General features: G+C 38.0%; 1 protein-coding gene across 6 annotated transcripts in view; it reads right to left on the reverse strand.

Moving 5' to 3' along the window:
• Nucleotides 1-23,316, reverse strand: part of MLLT3 (MLLT3 super elongation complex subunit) — a 235,518-nt gene extending 212,202 nt beyond the window's left edge. For 2 of the 6 annotated variants that reach the window (XM_038403556.2, XM_038403559.2), the window contains exons 1-2: nt 22,698-22,890; nt 21,845-22,025 (exon numbers count right to left, since the gene is read on the reverse strand). In XM_038403556.2, coding sequence (XP_038259484.1) covers nt 21,845-22,025; nt 22,698-22,700 — 184 coding nt within the window. In that variant the 5' untranslated portion in view covers nt 22,701-22,890. Of the gene's footprint in view, nt 1-21,844; nt 22,343-22,697; nt 22,891-23,037 lie in introns of those variants that run through there. The other 4 variants (XM_038403552.2, XM_038403557.2, XM_038403553.2 and 1 more) reach the window with 4 other exon arrangements.
• Nucleotides 23,317-23,764: the final 448 nt, after the last annotated feature.

Raw genomic sequence — 23,764 nt, forward strand, 5'->3', positions numbered from 1 at the left:
CCAGTAGTGAATTATGCATCCCAGTTTACCTAGAGTCGAAGAGGCCACAATGGGTACCTGTACACAGCAAAGAAAAACCCATGGCTGGCCCATGCCAGCTGACTCGGGCCAGGAGGGCTCAGGCTATGGGGTTGTTTCATTGCTGGGCAGACTTCCGGGCCTGGGCTGGAGCCCAAACTTTGGGATCCTCCCACTGCGCAGGGTTCTAGAGCCCAGGCTGCAGCCTCTCCAGCCTAAGCCTGGAAGTCTACACAGCAGTGAAACGGTCCTGCAGCCAGAACCCTGTGAGCCAAAATTGGCTGGCATGGGCCAGCCACGGGTTCTTCTTTCCTGTGTAGACATACCCAATGTCTCTGAATTGGTAGATTGAGAAGCATACTAGGATAGTCAATTGCTGAGTCTTTTGGTCAAATGAGTTGGCACGGACAACATTTTTTTACCCAGTCAGTTTTACTTTTCACTGGCACAATGCCAGATATTAAACTGAGTACTTATAGCAACAGCCAGAACTTGAAAAGTAGTTTTGATGCCCACTAGCCAAAGAGATAACCCTCCTGGCATGGAGGTAGATGGGAGCGTCAGGAGGGCCTCCACATTTAATGGGCAGCAGGTTTAAAACAAATAAAAGGAAGTTCTTCACACAGCGCAGTCAACCTGTGGAACTCCTTGCCTGAGGAGGTTGTGAAGGCTAGGACTATAAGAGGGTTTAAAAGAGAACTGGATAAATTCATGGAGGTTAAGTCCATTAATGGCTATTAGCCAGAATGGGTAAGGAATGGTGTCCCTAGCCTCCGTTTGTCAGAGGGTGGAGATGGATGGCAGGAGAGAGATCACTTGATCATTACCTGTTAGGTTCACTCCCTCTGGGGCATCTAGCATTGGCTACTGTCAGTAGACAGGATACTGGGCTGGATGGACCTTTGGTCTGACCCAGTATGACCATTCTTATGTCCACTAGTGAAGTCCAGGAACCATGTCCCAGTGAACAGCTCAGCTTTCCAGCTGCTAGGATTTCATATCTGGTGCTATCCTGTGACCCCTCCTAGGGCTCCATCTTTTAGTCTGATAAATACGAAGTTCCCTCATCCCAGCTGCTGGGAAGATGGAGAGGCAGCTCTTTTTCCTCCAGTCTTCAGGCTGTTGTGACAGAAAGGAGTGTTTCCATTGCTCTATCCGTCCCCCCAGCTTTCTGTTTAATCTCTCTCTGCTGTAAATAATTCCCATGCCTACCTCAGCTGCTGTTCATAGTTTTGTTCATCAGCAGCATGAGACTGACATGCTTCTGGACAGCATCACTGGTTCCCAGAAGGGCTCTGAAAAACAGCTGTGAAACTGGTCAGTCTTGTAAATTTAACTATGCTCCTGCCTGGCAACTCTGTAAGCAGCAGCAGAGACACTGGAATCATCTATCTGCAGACTCAGGAAAATGGCAATGCATCTGTTTATACCCTCTTCACATATTGGAGATTCTCCTCACCACCATACTAGCTTAAAAAAAAGCGTTTTTAAACCATTGCTTAGATTTGGCAGAGTTTGCTGGTGTAAGACATTCTCCTTACTCAGGAAGGACTTAGGAGTGAGTGGAATTTTCAAGTCTTGTAGTAGTTATGGACCTCTCCTTAATTTCAAATCCTACCAAATATGGAATTATAGAAGAAGTTAAGAAGCAAAAAGCAGCACATGCTAAACTAAACTAGCAATAAAGAGAAATGTAAATATTTTTATTTCATTTTATGAAATGAGAACTACTCCAAAGTTGAGAACTTTTATTGGAAAGCAAACAGCCAATTTAGCCTTCGTCTGAATTAATTCCTCTGTAAAGAGAGCTAGTGGCGCTCTGTACTTCTGGCAGTAAAACATCTGAAATGGCATGAGGCAGTGTTAGCCTCTTATGTTTAACCTTCGAGACAGACTTTTGAAGAAAGTGTTTAAAGATTTAACAAAACAAAAAACCTACTACAGCTCAACTAAGAATTGAGTTGAGTTCCCCTTTACTTAAATGCCCACATGAATATATAAGAATGTGCTAAGTCTGTATAGAAAAAGAATTAGTGCTACCATGTTCTCTCTTATCTTATACAAATTCCAATGTCAATGCAGACGTATTTTTGATTTCCTAGTCACCAAGAGACTGCAATACGCTCAGCAGAGCTTCAGAAAGTGATGCAAATGGTGACCATAGCTATCAGTGTCCCATTCTGCCAAGTGAAATCTCTGAACTAACTGTTCACCAGTGTCAGAAGCATGTCAAAAGATTCATGATGTCACTACAACAGCCCATGTCTGTGGTAAAAGAAAAGAGATCTTTGTCTATGACAGTGGAAATACTACTAATTTTAAACAAATACAGCACAAAGAAAGACGTCAGCCTATTTTTCAAATAGTTTTTATTCTGTTTAGATAAAAAAAAAGCGCTCAAATGGGGTTAAGTTCTCATTACCAACATGTACTTACTTACAAGCAACACTGCAAACCATTGCAAGTGTTGGGCTGAAGGAAAAGTGGTGGTTGTTTTTTTAACTCCCTTACATAAAAAGGGAGTAAATGAAGGAGTATTATAGGTTTTGTTTGGAAGAAGAAAACTAACACAGAATTACATGGATATCACAAACAGATATATGAAAAAGTAGGTCAGGTTTGGGCCAGCCACCCTCAACAGTTTCCCTTTAAACCATCATTTAGCTGGACAATCAAGTTTCCTGGAGTGATGCCACATGCCTTGTTCTAGTAGCCTAGCTGGCAGTCAAAGAGACTTATAGTCCTATGACTTGTACAATGCAGAAGAGAAATTAAGTGAGGCAGCTGAAGCTGAAACAGTTGCCAACCTTCTTCAGTCTATGGAGCGAAGAGAACGTTCAGCAGCCAATTTGAGAAAAGACATTTATCTCATTATCTGGAAATCAAATGCAGCGCATCAGAAAATATTATACTCAGTTCCCATTGTACACAGGACAACACATCATGTTTGCTAATGGCTATTTGCTTCAAGTGATAAGCATAACATTTCATTAACAAGAAGTTAAATGTTAAAATGACTTCCCTTTCCTCATCACAGATGCACACTATTTCAATAAGCAGCTGTAGAAAATTTTTGATTGCATACCATGCAAATGCTTGCTCAAACATCCCTTTGATTTTTTAATTTTACAGTTATTACGGAGGTTTTTGAATCTCTCAAATACGAGACCAGATTCTGCAACCCTTACTCATGTTCAATAGCACTTATTCAAGAATGCAGTCCCACTGAAGGTATGTCAAAATGTGGTATGAGTCACAGTTATTCGAGGCAAATAAAGGTTAGAGAATCAGGCCATAGTAGATAACAGCAATGCCAGTGTGAAACTCCACTAAAATCCTGAATGTGTGATAGAGTCTTCTAATAACTGTACATAATGAGTGTGGGAACCCAGTATTCATGAAGCTTGCCAGAGCTGGACAGCGCTAGAGCTCAAAGTAATTAATTAATTATCCTCATCTAGATGCATTGGAAGTAACAGTAAAGCTGCCTGGTCAAAGTGCTACAAACCTGTTCTACAGGGTCTTCTGACCCAAAAATTAAAGAGATGGTTATTGTTGCAAAAATCATTCTATCCTCTACAAAAATTAATTTTAAAATGTTTTTAGTGAAATAAGAGAAACCACAGTACTTGTTATTCTAACAAAGTTGACTGTGTGCATGGTTTGGTGTGTAAACCCACAATCTGGATCTATTTTTGTGCCTTGCAGACTCCCTTTATAAATGTTTAAAAGCAATGGAATTTTAATTTTGCTGTGAATTTCACACAGGAAATAAATAGAGGCATTTTAACAGCAATATTGCAACAACATTTTAACAAATGGCATAAACAAGGTAACTAGTAAGGTAAAAGATTTATATTTTGACCTAAGGTATTATTAAAACAAGACTAAACATAAAAACTGAAACACTGACTGCATCCTTAAGAACTACATCTTGTGAAGGAAGCTGAAGGATTTAGTCTTCGTTTGTTAGCATACACTATATCTTGAACTTGCTCACAGGTATGTAGAACCCGAGATGCAAGAGAAATGCCATGTTTCTGTTATATTGGGGGCAGAAGGACCAGAGGGCTATCACGTGGAAAGTCCATCTTGGTCCTCTGTAGAGGCAAGCTTCCCAGTAGCTTTCTATGCAGAAATGCAGTGGGGAAAGAGGAGGAGAGACTCTGGTTGGAACAGGGGAGTGACAGACATGTGACCTTATGTAGGGAAGTTGTAGATCAAAGTTTGACACTCTTTTCTGTAGTTAGCAGTAAAAGCCATGGAGTGGTTCCACACTAGGCAGTAGCTAGGTTGCAACTGGGGACCTGCCCCTCCAATCCATGGGCATTTTTTGAGTATAGCCCTTTGCTAGGGTTGTGCATGTTGTTCCAGGATTTGATTCTTTAATAAATAAGACAAATCTTGTACAAGTGGCTTGCTAAAAGCCAGAGTCTCTTGGTAAGGGGGCCTTAGCCATTTTTGATAATAGATAGACAAACAGCCCCCCCCCCCTTTGTATGCCCCCAATGGTCTAGCATAGTCATCTGATCTGTTTTTTTATGAACTCTAGTATCATACCTCCAAGAACTCACATTCTTCCAAATATGAAGTACTGAAACAGTGATGTAAAATACAACCAAATTAACAAATAGTTTGGGATAAGCAGGTGATATGTTCTCTCCGACTACTGTATTTCTATGTGAGGTAAATTGTCAGAACTTAGAGATTATGAAACTGTAGATGTTAGACTCTCCAGAGATAGAAGCCACAACAAAACAGGTTTCTTTGACTGTTTGGATCTGATATTTAGTTGTGGTTTAAGCAGAGCCTTTGAAAGACACATATCAGGAATTGGGTGCTCAACTCCTACCGAAAGTCAATAGGAGCTGGATTCTCAACTCCATTAGACACCTTTGAAAAAGGCTTAGAGCTCAGACGGATCTCAATGACATCCATTAGATGGTTAGCGAGATATTAGCATTCAGCAGATATCAGTACTTTAAGAAACAGAGAGACCTGAGGGAATACAAGTCAAAATTGTCTAATCTACAGGAAAAACCTTTAAGGGGGAAAATGTTGGAGTGGAAAGGAAGGATGATCTTATGGTTAAGGCACTGGTTTAGCAATCAGGAGATCTGGGTTCAGTTCCTGGCTCTTCCCCAGACTTGTTATGGGATCTTGAGCATTTCTCTGTCTCAGATCTCCATCTGTAAAAGGGCATAACACATCCTGTTGCCTATCCTCTGTCCAGTCTATTTTGTCTTTGGAGCAGGGATTATTACTAGATGTATAGTATGTACACCATTTAGCACAGTGAGGTCCTGATTTTGTGCATCTGGGTGCTAGTGTGATGCAAATAAATGAAAGCTTTCCATTCTGGATTTAAGATGGTCAATATCTCTGCTGACAGTTGCAGTTTTCCACACCTGCAATTGTTCCATTCTCCCCCACCCCCATCGCCTTTTAAAAACACAACCCATTCTGCTACTCATACCCCTGCTATTTCAATTCTTTCTCTGGAACTGTTTTTGGATGAAGAGAATGTGCTCCAACAGCATTGCTGCCATTGCCGTAAGCATCTGATCCAGCATCCCAGTGAATGCACTTCTCCCTTACTTCATTCCGGGCCCTAGCATGACCACACAACAAATTTTTCATGTTCAGAATATCCAGCACAGCTAGCTGAAAAGCATGGCAAATTCAAATGAGTTATGGTCACCATGGGCTTAGTAGAGCACTCAAGTGCCACACAACACCCACAAACCACATTGTGGGGAACCAATGCATTTTCAAGATGGCTAGTATGAGGCCCTTACCTGAATAATTGCAAAAATATTCCATACCTGTGCAAATTTGAAATTCTAATTACAAGTCATAAATACAAAAAGTGAACAATAACCCACAATAATTATTGAACCTTTTGCAATCACCTGAAAGGCATCTTGCTGAAACTCTATGGCAAATGTAGAATTCCGGTTCAAAAGTCACTAGAAGTGACAGCATTCAGATCATGCTACCCCATAAACCAACATAGCAACAGGTATTTCCCATTCTGACATTCAATACAGATAATTTTAGTTTTTAGTATATTTTGGGGCTCTGATAAGTTTGTTCTAAAAGGAACAACAATTCCTGTGCAATTTCACAGTGTCAGTACAGTATTAAATATTCCTAGAGCAGACAGGATACTTGTTAATTTAGCTTCAATAAAAAAAAAAAATCCTAAACCCTGCTTCCTTTTTGTTCCTTTGAGAAAACGGTGAAGCAATTTGCATTTACAGCTTAGTTCCTGTTTCCAAAATGCCCCTTTAACTTTTTCCTTTTCTCTTTTTATGGTGGATATAAATGGCACCAAATTGTCAAATCACAGCTATTTTGTGTGCTACCTATACAAATAGGTCTGATTTCTGGCAAGCCATAAAACAATTAATGCTGAATTCCTGTAGCCCTTTGATATCCCAGCTTGCCTGCAGGGCTTCAAAGCCATCCTCCAGTACTTGCCTTGGGGCACTGCTAAAAAACTTCAGACAAACAAACAGGGAAGATAAAACGTTCTAATTCCTACACATTCAAACAGAAATAAACCAAAACTCACACACACAAAAAAAAACTCGGGTTCTGTCCCTTTTCCTACCCCAAACTTTTGACAAATTACCCCCTCCACTAGATAAAAAGTTGGACATGTGCTATCAATTTATCATCTAATTAAACAGTTGTTGTGTATTCACATTGTTAATATTCTATTTAACCCAAACTACCAGTTCAAATACTTCTCCACAATTTCTGTTTCTTGGGTGAACAATTCCCGCCCCCCGAACACACATGCACCCTGAACTGATAATACAGCTCCCAAATAAAGCTAATGCAAACTTCTTAAGATTAATGCCCCCATAGCAGAATCCTTAATTTTCTTTTTAAAAATGGGCAAAACCTGGAGATTCATTTTAAGGTTTTGTAAATGTAAGACAAAAATGGAAACAGTAACATTTAATCCATTCTTTTTACTGATTTTATTCCCTTGTTGAACTTTTGAAGTAACTCATCTAAGGATTAGCTAGGCTTTTACATACTTTATCTGGAGCCTACTATTCTTGACTTAGTTTGGCAAAAAAAGAGTTGCAAAAACTGTAATGATTGTACAGCTGCCTAGAGCTGGAAAGTTTTTTTAGTACTCATTGTGCCCTTAATTTGCAATAAATCTTTGTGCTCTCATAGTAGTTTTATGAGTGGGACTGGCGTATCCTTGAAATTTAGAGACCAGTTATTTTAGATTAATAAAAAAAGTTAAGAAAATGAACAATTGTTGTTGTCTGAAAGAAAACAAGCCACTGAAAAACTTTTCAGTGCCGGATTATATGATTGTCTTAAATGCCACTAATTTGCTGCACTGTTTTTCATGCAGGGATACAGATGCCAGTCTTCATTTATAAATTCAAACAGAATATGCCAAAAATTTTCAGTAGAGTCTGAGTTTAGATTAAATGACTGAAGCCTTGAGGCAAACACACTGATCTAATCACAGCAGGAGATTCCAAAATCACATCTTGTTCAAGCCAAAAAAATTAAAAAAAGTCTTGTTTTTCTAAACTTACTACAATAGGCATGAAAACAATATAGTACTAAAATAGCTATGTTTATTTTTATATATATATATATGTTTGATTTTAAGATTTTAATGGTGTATTGTGGGCACACACACAGGGAAAGATTAAGTTCAAGGAACAAAGACTAATTTAGATTTGTATCAAGAAATTAGTGTTGTATCTCAATGGCAAGACAGGCCGTAAAGGAAGCAACTAAAACAAGACTTAAAATAACTATTTGTCTAGACATGCAAATAGACAAGTTCCCAGAGTTAAGATTTTTATTAAAAAAAAAAAAGCACAAGTTCTGATATAATTTGAAATGAGTAATCTGAAAAACTACACAAACAATTCTGTACTTCTGCATTCCAAGTTCATATCCACATATAGATTATGGTATTATAATTCCTGCAGACTTTCAGTTCAAGCATTAACATGAAAAGCAACATCTATCCAAGCCACTCTCTCTGAAAAACTGAATAGTCAAGTTAAAATCTTTCTTTTGTTATAAACTAGCGGAATCTACAGTAGCAGTTTAACTTTGCCTTTAACTAAAATACCAAAAACTCAAGGAAATGATCTAATGCAGTACTGTTCCACAGAAACCAGATAGTTTCTATTTAATTGCTAGCCAACAGAATGAATAACAAGAACAAAATGATTCCATAGCCAGTCTATTTAACAAGCTAATTTTTGTCAAGTATTAACTTTTATTCTCACGTATGGTCTCCAGCATCATTTACTTTGTCCACAGAAGAGTCCCATATGTGAAAACCAATTTTTTTTCCCAGTATGCAATGACCAGACATTCACCAAAAAAAAAAAAGTTTGTAATACAAAATAAAATGTAATGATCACTGTATAAAATGTTAATGCAAGCTTTTTAAGTTTCCTAAAGCATTGCCATTTATACATCACAGCTACAGAAAGCTAACACAAAAGTGAAGCCAGATCACAATTCACTACCACTGCAACTTTTTGTTTGCATCAACACAGAATGCTCTAAGAGCCCTGCTATTCTATACTGTGGGTGGATTTCCCCCCTTTTATAGAAATCCAATTTACATTCTTAAAAGACTAGTCAACACTTTCAAATTTGGGTGCCTAGAGTTCAGTATTACTTTATCTGGATTACCTGATTTGATCTGGAGTAACTGACAGGTCTGTTTAGTGAATTTACACAAGACTATCAAAGGCATTAAGAGTATTGGATTGTATTCTTTTATTGCATACGAGCATTTTTATTCATACCAATTTTTACTATGCAACAGGTAGTTGTAGGCAGTATCTTTAATATTGAAAACAGGTAATGAGCTTTTAAAAAGTGTAAAATATTAATAATGCTAAATAAATACTGAAGGCTAAAATAAGCTACAAAAGGAAATGTGTTGGGCAAAAGGGCTAGTTGTAATGCCATTGACTTCCATGATTCGCACTGGCATGGCAGCGCAGAATCATTCCCAAAAGTTATGAGAACAAATTTTAAAATATATTTTATTTGCATATTTCCAAACTAGAGTAAGGGCCCTACTGAAACGGAAAACTACATGAAAAGAAACCTTATTCCTCAATCTGTAAACAGAATTTTTTTTTTTAAATGAACTATACTTGGGCTAAATAAGAGGATGTAAAATGGGTTATTCCTTTCAGCGTATTCTCTATTATCCCAGTCCTGGTAACACATGCTTTGGTGCACAGTAATTCCTACTGTGAGTAGTCAGAGTAGTAGGTGTTTGTAGGATCAGACTCTGAATTTGCAGAACTGGGGTGAACTCCCATTGACTTCAGTGGTCCCAGGAATCTCACTCCTGAACTCTTGCTAAATGTAAAAGGAATCTGTATGATACTCCACACATTTATTGAAATAAAAGAATGGTTAAAGAGAGTAAGCATAAGCTTAACCCTGCCAAAATGATTTGCTTACACTTCAGCTACCAAAAATGCTTATAACAAGTTTTAACCTTGCAGGTATTTTATGACATAGGAAACACAGTGGTGTCTATCAGCTTTAGGAACAGCAACATTAATTATAGTAGAGTAGTAAACCTTAACATATTAAAGGACATTTCAATATTTTGAATTTAAACTATACTGGGGGGCAGAGGGAATAAAAAAACTTGCTGGAAACTCTCTTTAAAATAATATTGCTTCTTTAATAAAAATAACTAAAACCCAAGAAAGAAAACAAGTCCTTCTGCTTTATAAATGACAAGTAGTGTTATCACTCAGAGATACACACATGCCTTCCAGGAATGAAACACTATTACTGGACAAACTGTAAATTGTTCCAAATTCCTATCACTAGCTATTTTGAGATGACCAAAGGCTATCTGTAATTTTTTATGAAGTAATAACATGGGCATTACCTAGTGCATTACTTCTTGAACTAGCTTCAAGATAGGAATGCAGCTTTAAGCTTTGCCTACGCTTTTAGTTTTCAAGCAAAGTGCAACCACCAAGGCCCTTGCAGGACTTCGCTTCCAGGATCTCAGAAATTGTTTAAGATTGATGTCTCCGCAGCCGCTTCTCCCCCTTCCACCACAGCTCCTTTACGGAGAATGGTTCTAAAAGACATATGCTGACAACAATTCTTTCACCTGCTACTGCCCTATAGCCCCAATCAAGGTGGTGTTCATTGGTGGTAAGGAGTCCTCAAGATGTACTAACTTGTAAACAAAATCCCCATGGGATCAGTAGGGAGACAATGCACACAGTGGCATCTGGACCCACCCCACATGCAGATTCTCAACACCAGAGAAGGCCTCCAATTTGAGTGTGCGAAGGGAGACTGTCAATTAGATAATTGGGGGGGGGGGAAAGAGAACTATGAAAAATGTTAGACTCTCTTACCTGTGCTACTAGTAACATTTCTCTTAAGCTGAAAGAATTTTGAAGTCTAGTTTGCACTTCACTGTTTATCTTGTATCAGGTTCAGCTTGGATAATGAAAACAAGACTTGTTAGTTTCCACTTAGTTATAATCAGTTTCTAATACCTTTCACTTTCTGGTTCTCATACAAGCAGACTTGCCAATACTGGAGGACCACATTAGACCTTTAAAAATAACATGTGTGTATAAAGTGGTTTAAGGAAAACATTTTAGAAATAATTCAGAAAAGTCCGGTTTTAGAGACCTGAATTTGGATGCAACTGATCCGATAGAAGCTCTCTAATGTCTCTATATTTGCTTCAACGTAGAATACTCTCTCTTTTGTACAATTACATATTGCCCATTACCAACATTGTTAATATGAGTCACTGCTGTACATCCTGAAAGAAGGTATTAGTACAGGCCAAACAAAGTCACGCACTGAAATTAACAATGCCCTAAGCGTGAAGTGGGGTGCACAGCAAAGATTATGTATGAGTTTTTTAAATGTATTTGTTTTCCATAAAGTAAAGTACAACAAGTATGACCGAACTGACATGGGTTTTGTGTACAACATGTTATTGCTTCATTTACAGTGAAAGCATTCTGTAAAGGGCCTTACCAAATGCTTTGGTACAACATCTATTTTTAAATTTGAACCAAACTGGGATAAAACATTTGAAGATACCTTTAAAAGCCAAGTCCAATAATTAATCTCAAAATGACTTCAAACAAGTCACCGGCATGTTTTTAAAAATAAATTACTTCAAAAATTCCTGAAACAGATCTCTCTGGAGGACGAGCGCTTAAAGGAGGCCTCTCTTTTCTGGAGTAGTGAACACTTTCTTTAAATTCTAAGCTTGCCTTGTTTCCCATGCACTCAATGAAAATACCATATTTGCTGGCCTCCAGCCCACAGAGTCAAGTAGTTTTTCTTCCTAACCAACTTCAAGATGATTCTTTTTGGATCATTTGCCCTCCTGAGTTAGCATACGAGAGCTAAAATAACGTCTCCCCATAAGCATATAACGAAGATTTGGATTTCCTTTACAAGTCTACAAATCCAGATCACCTTGTATTTCAGCCCTTGTTTCACAGAGATACACTATGCTCCTACAACTTCTGCTCAAAATAAGAGCATAATGGATAACTAACTCACTGACTGAACTGAGATTTTTGTGCCAGCCCTTGTATTAGCAGATTCAAAACAGTGCATTTAGGCTTAATACAAGCTGTTCAGTATCTTAACAATGTATGCCAATATCTATCCACTACCAAGCAACAAAGATGTTTTTTGTTCAGTTTTGCACTTCTTGCATGTAACAAAGCTGGTGTTTTCTCCCTGGTGTCTCTACTCTCATAATAATTTGAAAAATCAACACGCTTGTCTCACTGTTCTATCCTTATAGAAGTGTGAGGCTATATAAAAATTCACACTGTCTAAAGTTATGCTTGCTTGTATAAAATTAGAGAGTAAGAAAAATAAGTCTATTCATATGCTTCAATGGCACAGAATAGTTTTCATTAGATACAAGTCAATCACTTACCTGAAATTGTGGAAGTTAAAAGATATTTAGGACCACAGCATGCTATTGATTTTAAAACCGAACACTTCCACCAACCACGCAGATTTCACTAGGAAATTTGAAGAAACATATCTTAACTCCTTGGTGGAATCAGTGGGAGTTCCATTTAAGATCAATAGTAAGATGCAGTTATTTGTTGGCAAGTAGCGGAAATAGTTAAGCATTAACAGTATATGGGGGAATGACATCATACTACAAACATTACTGCAATTTCTAATTAGTAGTAAACAGAATCCCCTTGCCTATCACCAAATGAGGGTAAATGATTTTTTGGCAAGGTACCAAAGACACTTTTACGTCAAATCAATCAACACTCAGAATTTTCAATACTCTGAAGCCTGCATGCCTTTTGAAATTAGTGTACTATATCCTCAAACCTTTATGACACATACAGGACTATGTGACTGAAATATGACAAAACTTATTGTCAAATAGATGGCCACATACAGCTAGGAGTAATCATATAAACCACATTTCCATACTCCTCCTTTTCCATTCTTTAGTCACAATGCATAGTACAGCAAAACACAGCCTCAGTTTCAACATCAATACATTAGGAAATGGTTTTACAATACATTAAACAAGGAACCCAATTGATGTTTTACAAACCAGAAGCACACTTTTTTCCAATGCAGTCAGCATGTAAAATGCCAAGACTTAAAAAAAAAAAAAAAAACACGTATATACATTATATTTTCATTTCTCTGTGGTTTACATACCGCTGAATTATTAGAAAAAAAAATGATTGAACAGAAACTAAACAAATACACCGTATCTACTGGAACATGTAAACATTCAACTAACTTCTTTAAATTACTTATAAAATGCGTGTAGTCAAAACTTAGCATCTCACTAATACTTGTATGCAGAGCATGAATCCAAAATACATGCGTTTTCTCCATCCGCCCAGACATCCTCAAGACGTGTTATTTCTTTCTTGTTAGGAGGTACAAGTTTAACTTCTATCAGACTTTGCCCATTAATTCCACTAAGAGACAGTGCACTGTTTATTCCAACAGTGCTCCAGCACCTGAAAATAAAATCTTATTGCACATCATTGTGCCAATGAACTGATTACCCAAGTCCCAAGTAATACTATCACTCACCAATATTTAAAGACTGAAATGAACTGATGCAGAGAAAAGAAAAGAAACTAAAACAGCCACATAATACATTATTCCTAGTGCAGGCTACCTAGTTATATCCTGCATTAGTCAACTTGTGCACTCAGATTTCTTTTGCATCTAGTATTTTTTCCGGGGGGGGGGGGGGGGGGGGGAAGAAGAGAGATTATAATCATATAATCAATCCATCTGCATGAACACTAAAGAATTTCACTCAAAGGATTGTTAGAATTCTGATAAATTGTTTTCATAAGCCTAAAGAAGTCAGATTCACATGTGATGAACCTAAGTATTTTGTACCCCTTTAAAGCAAATGAGGTGCAGTATGCCCATTGTCTTATGTATCATACTATCTCAAGTTGGTTTTATTTTCCTTCCTGTTATCACCAGAACATTTACATAGCTACTATAAGCCCAACCAGCTTTTCCAAAAATTACAAGATTTTTAAGACTGGAAATATTATATTCACACTGAAATGCTACTCAGCAGGTATAACACATTTCCACTGAGATGAGTTGGTATGAAATGGATAAGCTAATGACATAGCAAGATCTCCCCAAAACTTCCCTATGATACATTCTTTTATCTTCAGCCAATTTGAGAAATGTCAGTTGAGTATCTAGATTGAATTGGGATTTATCACCAGCAATTTTGACTGGGATCAGATTAACTGCGTAGCAGAAATATGCCATATCCTGGTGTCCAATCTCTTTGAATAAACATCTAATCTCAATGGAACATTCTATGTGGAAGAAAAAAAAAAACATAGCACTAGGAAATCATGCCAAAAACCTCACACAAGCCACACTCCACAGCACTACTACCAGAACTTAATCTTTAATATGACTTGCACTGAGGTACTGCAGACAAAACTAATAACTGAGACATTAAGAAAAATCTAAGAACAAGGAGCACATTTCAGTCCTGTATTTAAGTTTCTTTATTTCAGTTCAAGTTCCACAGTTAATGTACCTTCAACGTAAATCTGTTGTCATAGAGCCAGTTTGTCGCTGTCAAAGGCGCCAGTTATTTCTGCCAGATGGAAACTTCGATGTTACCAGATGCATAGAAAACTACATTCTGATCAGGTATAGTTTATCGGTTGATGTTCCATTTCAATTTGTACCAACAGCACAGAAATACACTGTTCAATCCTGCAGTTAAAAGCTTAATGGACTGTGTATTTAAGTAAAACTTGGACATTGCTGGGGAATATGAAAACTTAGCCTGAAGTGGCAATGCCAAAAACTTGAAAATGGCTCTTAAAAAAAATGGTTGTCTGATGTGGATTTATATATACTATGTAAGAAGAAGATGCAGTTATAATTCACTATAAGCATGAGAAATGAAGTTTCAATATGGTGAATTTAATGCATTAATCTATGAAACTCCACTATAGTTTCCAAAAGATGATGATACACTCTTTCGGTACGTTAGATGGCATTAGAAGACAATTTTGTACTCTCAATGTTATGCTATGTCAGAAAAGTGGAAGTGCGTTAATGATTTTTAACCTCAAGATATTCTGGATGACACAAACTGAATTGCCCTCTTGACACTAGAGCTAGTCCTTTTGGACTATAGTTGAAATCCATTGGTGGCCAATTCTACCGCTGATGCTGTATCTATTCTGCTGATAAAAGGATAATATTTGCTCTGAGGGCCACAAGTCTCATTTTACCAGCATCACATTTTAGAAGAAGAACAAGGCAGAAAAATCTCCCCTTCAAAAATTACAAAAACCTCCAACGTATTGATGGGTTCAGTTCAGTTATAAAGCGAAAAGATGCAGCCACAATTTACTGGTCCAAGTAGAAGTCGTCCTGCTACATACTGAAGAAACTAGTGGTCAGTTCTCTATTTGTATTAGAGCAGGTAATACACAAGGTAAAATAGAAGCCAGACTCCAGATACTAGTACAGCAAATAAGGTTTCCTAGGTCCCAATTTTTTTTCCTCTCTCATCACTAAGAGCTTGCTCCTTTATGTCAACAGGCGTTCTGCCACTAAATTTTAAAAGGAGGAGGAGCAGGCCTCAGATTTTTTTAATCCCCAGAAGGTAAAAACAAAAATAAGAGATTGGATTTACACCATACCCCTAACTTGCAAGTTTTAACATTTCTGGAGAGAACATGTCACACAGCAGCCAAGCTCTCTAGTACAGTCTTACTCTGTGTTGGAGCCAATACATGCAGGTAACCGGACCATGTAGTAAGTTTGAGGGGGAAAGAGATCCAAATAGTTCATAGCATAAGTTACATGAGCCACTTTACACACACACACACACACACACACAGAGCTAGTAAAAAGAAAAAATGTCTGTATTTTCAACAGCATTGTGTTTACTCCACTAAGTTACTTTATTGATGGTTTTTCTATTTTATACATATTTATGGTGAATGTTTTAGAATACAGCAGTTAAGGGAATACTGTCAAGCATTTTTAAAGGCCCACACCTAGGTCATTAAAGAGTGTTACAAAATATAATATTAGATGTGCTTTGATGAAACATTAAATTAAAACAAAACTGGTTACATTGTCATTTTAAAAACTTTCCTTTTAACTGACTGCAACATAAATATTGCTTGAGACAGCATATAAAGTGTGGTCTACACATTGAAATTGCACTGATCTGATCATATAAATTTAGAAATGGATTTAGTTAAACCAATGCAATTTTGTGAGAAAAGGAATCCAAGAGCAAGAGAAGTTACACTAAACCAATTTATTTCCTTTATGAATACTAGATGAATTGCAAAGAGCAAGCAGCATGAACAATGACAACTAATATTTAAAAAAAAAAAGTCTGTTTTACTCATCCAAAGTAGCACTAGTAACACAGGTAAGAGAGAGTTAGATTTTTTTTTTTTTTAAAAGTATGATGATCAACTGGACATTTAGACTTACCCAAAAATATACCACCTCCAGGGGTTTCTTGTTTAGCTCACATATGAATTGAGGGACAGCTCCAATGTAATTTGGGACAGAAAATCTACAGCCACATTATTGAACACTGAAGTTTTAGGGCCAGACTGGATTTCAGTTGTGCAGCATGTGTCACCACATACCATGACTTGTTAGAATTGAAGTCAGCTACTATGTTTGTGCAGACATGCACAACAGCCAGTTCCATAATCAATACCCAGCATGCCCCACATCTCAAAGATTAGTCTTTAGTCCCACATTTCCAATTCTGAAAGATCCTTACTTCACTAGGGATCAAATACTATAGTCTTTACTGAGGCAGAGCTCCCTTTGAAATCAATGGGAGTTTTACCCAAGTATGAAATAAAGACTGTAGAATTTAGTCCTGTAAGGAAGAAACACAATCAGAACATAAAACACCCTTGTGATCAGTCACAGTGAGTCTCTTAAGGTGACTGTTCATTTAAACAGCTGCTTATCTGGGCTGGGGAAATACAACAGGAAAAAACATGGCATAAAATGGAAGGAAAGCTTTCATTACAATGGAACCCTTTCTTTGTTCAAGAACTTATGTTAATTAAGTATATTTTATAATGCTGTGGTTAAAGTATACAATCAGACAAAGTTTTACATAAAACTAATTGATACCTTGACATAATCAAGCAAAGCTGGGAAAACAAATGTTCTAGATGGATTATTTAGAATGTACCACACTACCCACATGTTAACACAAATATGGGCATTAAGTTCACCACACTTTTAAGCAGATCTGCCCTATAGGTAGAATACCACCTCTTTCAATCATGTTCCTATAATTAATATGTTTATATATTTTAAGTAATGTTGCTTTATTCTTTCAATACATAGCAAAGTGAACAGCTAGCTATCGTTTACAACATGAAATATTCCAGTGTGCAAGAAGCCTCATACCCACACAATCTCTCTCCATCTACCAAAAGGAAGAGAAAAAAAAAAATCAGCTGGTATAGTTTCTCTCTGGCAAAAACAAAAACACGCCACTAGTTAATAAAAAATCCTAGCTGTAAGATAAAAGCTCACTGCCAGAAAAGTAACGGATTTTCTGTTACAATGGCACTGTGCCACCCAATTGTCACTAACATACGGGACCATTAGATTCATGCTACTACTAAAACATTATTTTAAACTGTACTTTAATAAAACTCAGCTGAAGCACTCAGTATATCTTTTCTCTTACCCAAGAGAAGTACAGCAAGCCAACAGTAGAAAAATTACCAACAGTTATGCTAGTGAATCAACATGCAACAGGAAAAAAAAATTAAACATTTCATAAATCATTTGGTGTAATAGAAATAAAGCTACCTAATATGATCAGAGGATTAACACCTTGTCCTTTGTAGATAATCTTGGTATTTATACAGCAACAGGAAATTTAGCCTGTGACAAGATTCAATTCCATTGACATTCTTTTAAATATTGGGCCTCCACATTAACTAGCATCATCTCATGTAGCTGAAGAAAGAAGTTGTCTGTTTTGTAATTAATAAGTTCTGCACGTTACATGGTAGCTCCAAATTATTTTAAAAAAGTCAGGCTTTTGGTGTCTTGAAGTATAAATAATCCAAGAACTAATAATTGTATTTATTTGCATTATTACATTGAAGTAATAAATGCCACTATTTTAAAAGCCTCTTTTGTGCAAACTGTATCCCAAAACAAAGTCTGGACTTGAGTCTACCCTCCTTAATGACACAAGTAGTTCCATTGTTTTCAATGGGATTACTCCTGTGAGTAAAGGGGTCGCATCAGACCACTGAACAGAAAGAAGTATAGAGAGAAAGTCATTGAAAGCGACAGCATAATACATCGTACAATAAATAAATTATTTCAATCATAAGGCCAATAACAGGAATAAAAGTTACTGCCAAGTTAGGCTTTAAGGAGAGATTTCATTTAAAATGGTGAGGGCATGCCTTTTGAGGTGGAGAGGGGTAGATGGCAGCAACTGCAGAAAAGCCAATCTCACCCCAACAGCAGAGAGCGCATGAAAGGACATCAAGGAGGTCTGTGCTAAAAGGGGGGAAACTGAATGAAAGAAAGAAGGTTTATAAGGCAAACTGGAGTGACCCCATTGAATGTTTAAAACAAAACAAAAAAAAACCCACAAACCAAGAACTATACTATGCTCATAGCTAGATCTTCACATTAAACAAACCAGTGGAACTTTGGGGTACACACATCCCTCTATTTGTACATTCAGCTCCCATTCAAAGAATGTAGGTTAAGTACATACAACCTCAACACACCTTCATTTTTGTAAGTTGCCCAACCCTTACTAGTTATAATATCACCAATGAAGTCAAAGTGTCAAAAGGCAATATGTAATAATAGAGCTGTATCCCCAAAGCATTGATAGTTTACCTATTATAAAATGTTCATGTAAACATGTCATTTTCAGTAGAGTGCCTTCTAGTTTCAGAAAAGAGTTTTCTTTGCAAAATTCCTTTTTAATGCTCCAGTTTAAACTGCAATAAGTAAAAGTGACCAAGCAGTAGCAACACATTGTAAACTAAATGAAACCTATCATAGCATGTCCAATTATTATTTTCAAAATGATATGACAGCTCTGCAAATAGTCTTAACAAGTTTAACTTTTGCTACTAGCTATGATCATTCCTGTTAAAGCAGCCATTTTCAGCATGATTCCATGGAACCAAATATACTAATATCATCTATTAAAAACTAAGGAATAACATTATAACAACAAGCCAAAGTAATGACATGTTGCTTTGATTTATGCTGTACATCTACTTCCCTACTCCTAATCCCAGAACTTTGTTTGTCTGACAAACTATCACATGTTTCTGTTTGATAAATTATCTTTAGGCTTGGCACAATTAGGTGTTTTATCCAGAAGTATCAATAAAAACATCATTTCATTACACACACAAATCGATGAAATATTTTTTCCATCTTTTTTTTTAAAACGTAGTTTGATTTAAGGATATTTATGTTGATATTTTGTAAAGCAATGTTGACAATGTGTTTTAGTGATCATAAAGCCTTAACTTTTTGAATCTCAGCATCTAGTGTTATTAAATATTGTCTGACTCCCCCAAAATTCTGCACCACTGTGAAAATTTAAATCCATAAAAAATTTTTAAATAAACAATCAGTTATAGCCATTAAAATTACACAAAGAAAAAGATTCTGCCAAGCCTAGTGGTTTTTTTTTTTGTTTTTGTTTTTTTTTTTTAAACACACAAAATAATCAATAAAAGATTGCAACTTTAAAGACTGTGATACAGAAAGTGCCTGACATCTGATTGGAAGCAAAAGCATTATGATAAAATATTTTGGATATCATGGTGAAGATCATCTGTGGTTAAATAAAACTATTACTGTAGATGATCAAAAAGTCAGAACAACTTTTTGCAAAAGAATTAGCCATCTTTATAGATTACAAAAATTAACATAACACTTTTCCATCCAGTAAATCACAAGGGACACATAAGAACAAAACTCTTTTCTAAGGTTTTTAACAGAGTAAATGTAGGGTACAAACTTAAAGTATCCTTAATAGCCTGACACTCAGACCTTATAAGTCAGAGTGGGAAGATTAAATGACTAGGAGATTTCTGATGTGTCAAAACGAATCCCAGAAGTGAGAGATGTTCAGCATTAGACTGAAATTACAACTAACTGTTCCCAATAAACAGAATGGTCTCTTACAATCTGAGTCATGTGTAATTACAATATGACATGTCCTCTCCTGGGCTCTGTATGCTGGCTCTTTTCCCAGCACTTGTCACATCATAAAAACACATACAAATAAAAAACCAAAACAAACACTTTAAAACAATGATTTAAATAGCTGTATAATGTAACTCTGCAGCCCAGGATACTCAACAAAACAACCATCCATCTTTCACTTGCCAAGTCCTAAAAATATATTACAGTTAAACTAGCTCCATACCACACCTAACAACAATCCATAGGTCTGGGCTACAGAGTCACGTTCCCTCAGGCTGGACAGAAAGTCATTAGCATGGGAATAAAGGCAAAATGTTTCACAAAACACCACTATGGCATAGATATAGCTCTAAGATATGAAAAGCACTTTCTACCATTGATTTCAGGATAACAAAGTTACCTAAATTGTTTAGACTCCCTAGACAGCTCTCACTCCTTCACCAAGTTTCTCATGCAAATTAATATTTCTTTAAATAAATTGCCTTTTTGTGCATATCAGTCAGTAATAAATGCAAAAAAGGTGTGAAACTGTGAGAAAAATCCACATTCTTATAGGGAATTATTTTGCTGACAGTATAGCATAGCTGTATGAAAATCACTGAAAATTGTATTATGCACAGTCTTGTACAATACCATAGTTAGGACCTGACAGAGTACACTGCATGACTGTTTTAGGGATGTGAATATAAATTAGATTGAATGATGGATGAAAGGGAACTGTTAGTTTGCACCTGGGAAGAAAATCATAGCAATCTAAATACTATTTCCTACTGACTCCCAATCCTACAAACTCAGTGTAAAAAGAAGAAATTCATAACTTGATGTTTGATAAGTGAAAAGCATTAACACAAGTATACATGTTAAAACAAGAGCTTTGCTACCTCTAAACTCGACACTGATTGCTTCCTCTCTTTATTCACTCTCTGTATGTTCAATAATTCCCACATAGCTCTAAGCAGAATAGATTTATTATGATGTTGTTCTAAGGAACTGCAGGAGTTCTAGATGCCAATAAAGATTACAGATCAAATGGGAGATAACCATTGTGTCTACTTAGATAAATAAACCTGCACACAAACAAAGCACCTTATTTGTACTGTTACCACCACTAATCCAACTAAAACAATCAGACAGCAGCTTTGAGAGCAAAAGAATCAAAACTGAAGAAAGATTTTTAAACTTCCACTAACAAAAATTTAGTACCACCCCCTTTTTAAAAAGGTCCTATTAGTACTTAAAAATAAGAAAGATGGGTGCTAATGATTATGCAGACTCAATAACAAAACAAAACCCCAAAAGGTGGCATAACCAGTAAAAACAGAAGTCCATACTAAGAAGTCATATCAATATCAAAATTCACCAGCAAGGCATACAGATACTTTCCTCCAGCCCATGTACTTACTACACTAAAGAGAAATGTAGATCTAGAAACAGAATGCAACATGTAGCACAAAATATACCACTCTACACTATCGATTTACAGGGTAGGGTATAAGAGATTCTGACACCATTCAAAAATAAAACAAGGCAGGAGGATGCTGTCGAACACAAGACCTCATGCAAGCTTTGCCCAATGCAAAAATCACAGGCAGCAGAGACTAAAGATGATTGCGGCAGCAACTCAGAGTCATTGCAAGACAAGGGGGAAAGGCAGAAATAAATCACATGGATAAAATAGTGCCCAGATGCCAATCCCTTGACTGTGAGAGAGAGCACAAATGCTGCTTTTGTTTCCCCACCTGAACACGCAACAAATGCATCAGCTGCTTAACTCTCAGCTCAGCCAGAGAGATTAAGGAGTTCTCGTTTCGGGAAAGATAAATAAAGTACACCTGATGGTCCTTTACATGCAACGATTTCTGAGAAGCCAGGAGCCCGGCTGTAATTCTTTGCAGCAGCGGTCGCCGCCTGCCAGCGCTCAGAGCATACATGTAAAGCAAGACTTGAAAGGCGAGTGTTTCTCTCTCCCCTTACGCAAACACATTAAATCCATATTTATCAAGTCACTTTTGTATTCGAGCCCTACCTCTTTTTGGCCTAGGGAAGCTTTCATGCAAGTGAAAGACGACTTTCTCCACAAAGTGCTGAATGTTACTGTGCTCGGGTCCTCTAACAAACACCATCCAGTCGTGGGTAAACCCCTCCACGGTGGGTTTCTTCCTAACCTGGGCTCGGTGCCCCAGCTCCAGTTTCACCTGAACAGCACACTGGCGAGAGAGAGAGAGAGAGAGGCAACAATGAGCAGGAAGGCGAAGGATCACACTCAGCTTTAGGGCAGTACGAATAACAAAATAAACAAAGAAAATAGCTATAGCACAAGGGGATGGGGAAGGGAAGCCACCCCAGACACTTAAACGTGCATTCACTCCACAGGAAAGGCGAAGAAGCGATCGGCTCGGGTTGTAACGGAATGCAGCCTCAAAGAAAGACAGAACCCCAACACAAATACAATGGACACACATGAACACGAGCAGGGGCAGTATTTCCATGGCAAAGAAAACGGGTGGGGAGACACCCCATAATGCTTTATAATAAAAAGCAGTCTCATTTGGAGGTGGATTGCTCCTGAAATTGAATATCCGTGGCAAGGGACGAAACTCCAAGGCATTTAAATCCAGATCGCATGGGCATCAAATTAAAAAAAAAAAAAATAAGGCAAGATGCGCAAGGGGAACGGCGGGGGGAGGGGGGGTAAAAGAAAAATACAACCCCCCCCATGCATAAACAAAAATGCCAGCGGCTGCCAGTGCTATAGTCCAGGGGTTCGAGGGGAGCGGGGGACGCACGCTAACAGCTGGTTCTGCACACACACATGCATGCATAAAGGTAAAGTTACTGGGGTGCCGCTGGCTGTCAGAGCCACGCCGGAGAGAACGCACCATCCTAAGCGGCGCCTCCTGCGCTGAGTCCCCTGTACTGTACTCACTGCTCCCCTGGCTGCTGCGGCTGCAGAAATATGGCTGGGTTATTATTCGCCTCCACCGTCTCTCTCTCTCCCTCTCTCTCTCTAGATGTGTGTGTGCTTCATGCAATTGCAAAGAGAAGAGAGTGGGAGGGAGAGCGGGCGAGAGGAAAAAGCCACACACTTAAAAAAAAAAATCCCCAACACACCAACCTTTCTCTAATTGGAAGCACTAAACGGTGTCTGGGCAGCGCAGGGTGGAGGAGGAGGAGGAGGAGAGGAAAGGGAGGGGAGAGCAGGGGATTGTATGTACTTACCGAACTGGCCATGCCTGGGGGCCCTGGGGTTTGCTGGGGTATGTACTTTTGTCCCCCACCCTACCCCCTTAGCTCTAATTCATGAAGAAGCAGCTGTGATGGAGAGTGCGCACAGGAGAGGAGAGTAGATGGCGGACATTCTCTTTCTATCTTTCCCCCCCGTCCCTGTCTGTCTCTCTCTCTCTCTCTTATTAAACTGAGCCCCCAGCAGCAGCGGCTGGGGCTGAGATACTAGAGCATGCGCCCTGCACCTCAAGCCTGACACTGAGACAGACATAACACTGTGCAAAGGAGGGAGGGAGGAAAAGAGGGAAAGCCTGGAGAGAGAGGTAGAAAGAGCCAATCAAACACAGTAACTAAATCACTAACCCCTCCGGCCGGCCGCCCGCCCGCCCTCACCGTCAGATCATTGCCATCACAACCCAAAAGCATTACTTAAAGTAACAGGTTACTGAGGGGAAGGAGGAGGGGGGAACCCACCACCTAACACTGAGTAAACGACTCAGGTCTGACAATAAAAACCGGATTAAAACTGCTGGAATGTAACCAATGTCTAGAGCCTTAGCCCCCAGCAGTAAAGCAGGGCATGAGGAGGGGGCACTGCACGACGGAAGGGAGCTGCTTGAGTTTGTCTGGGAATTTTAGAGGGATTCTTTTTACAAGGAGAGAGAAGAAAGAGGAAATTAAGAAAACCAAAACTTTAACTTTTGTAAAGTATTTTTCAAAT

The sequence above is a fragment of the Dermochelys coriacea genome, chromosome 5 (assembly GCF_009764565.3).
Source record: "Dermochelys coriacea isolate rDerCor1 chromosome 5, rDerCor1.pri.v4, whole genome shotgun sequence".
NCBI lineage: Eukaryota > Metazoa > Chordata > Testudines > Dermochelyidae > Dermochelys > Dermochelys coriacea.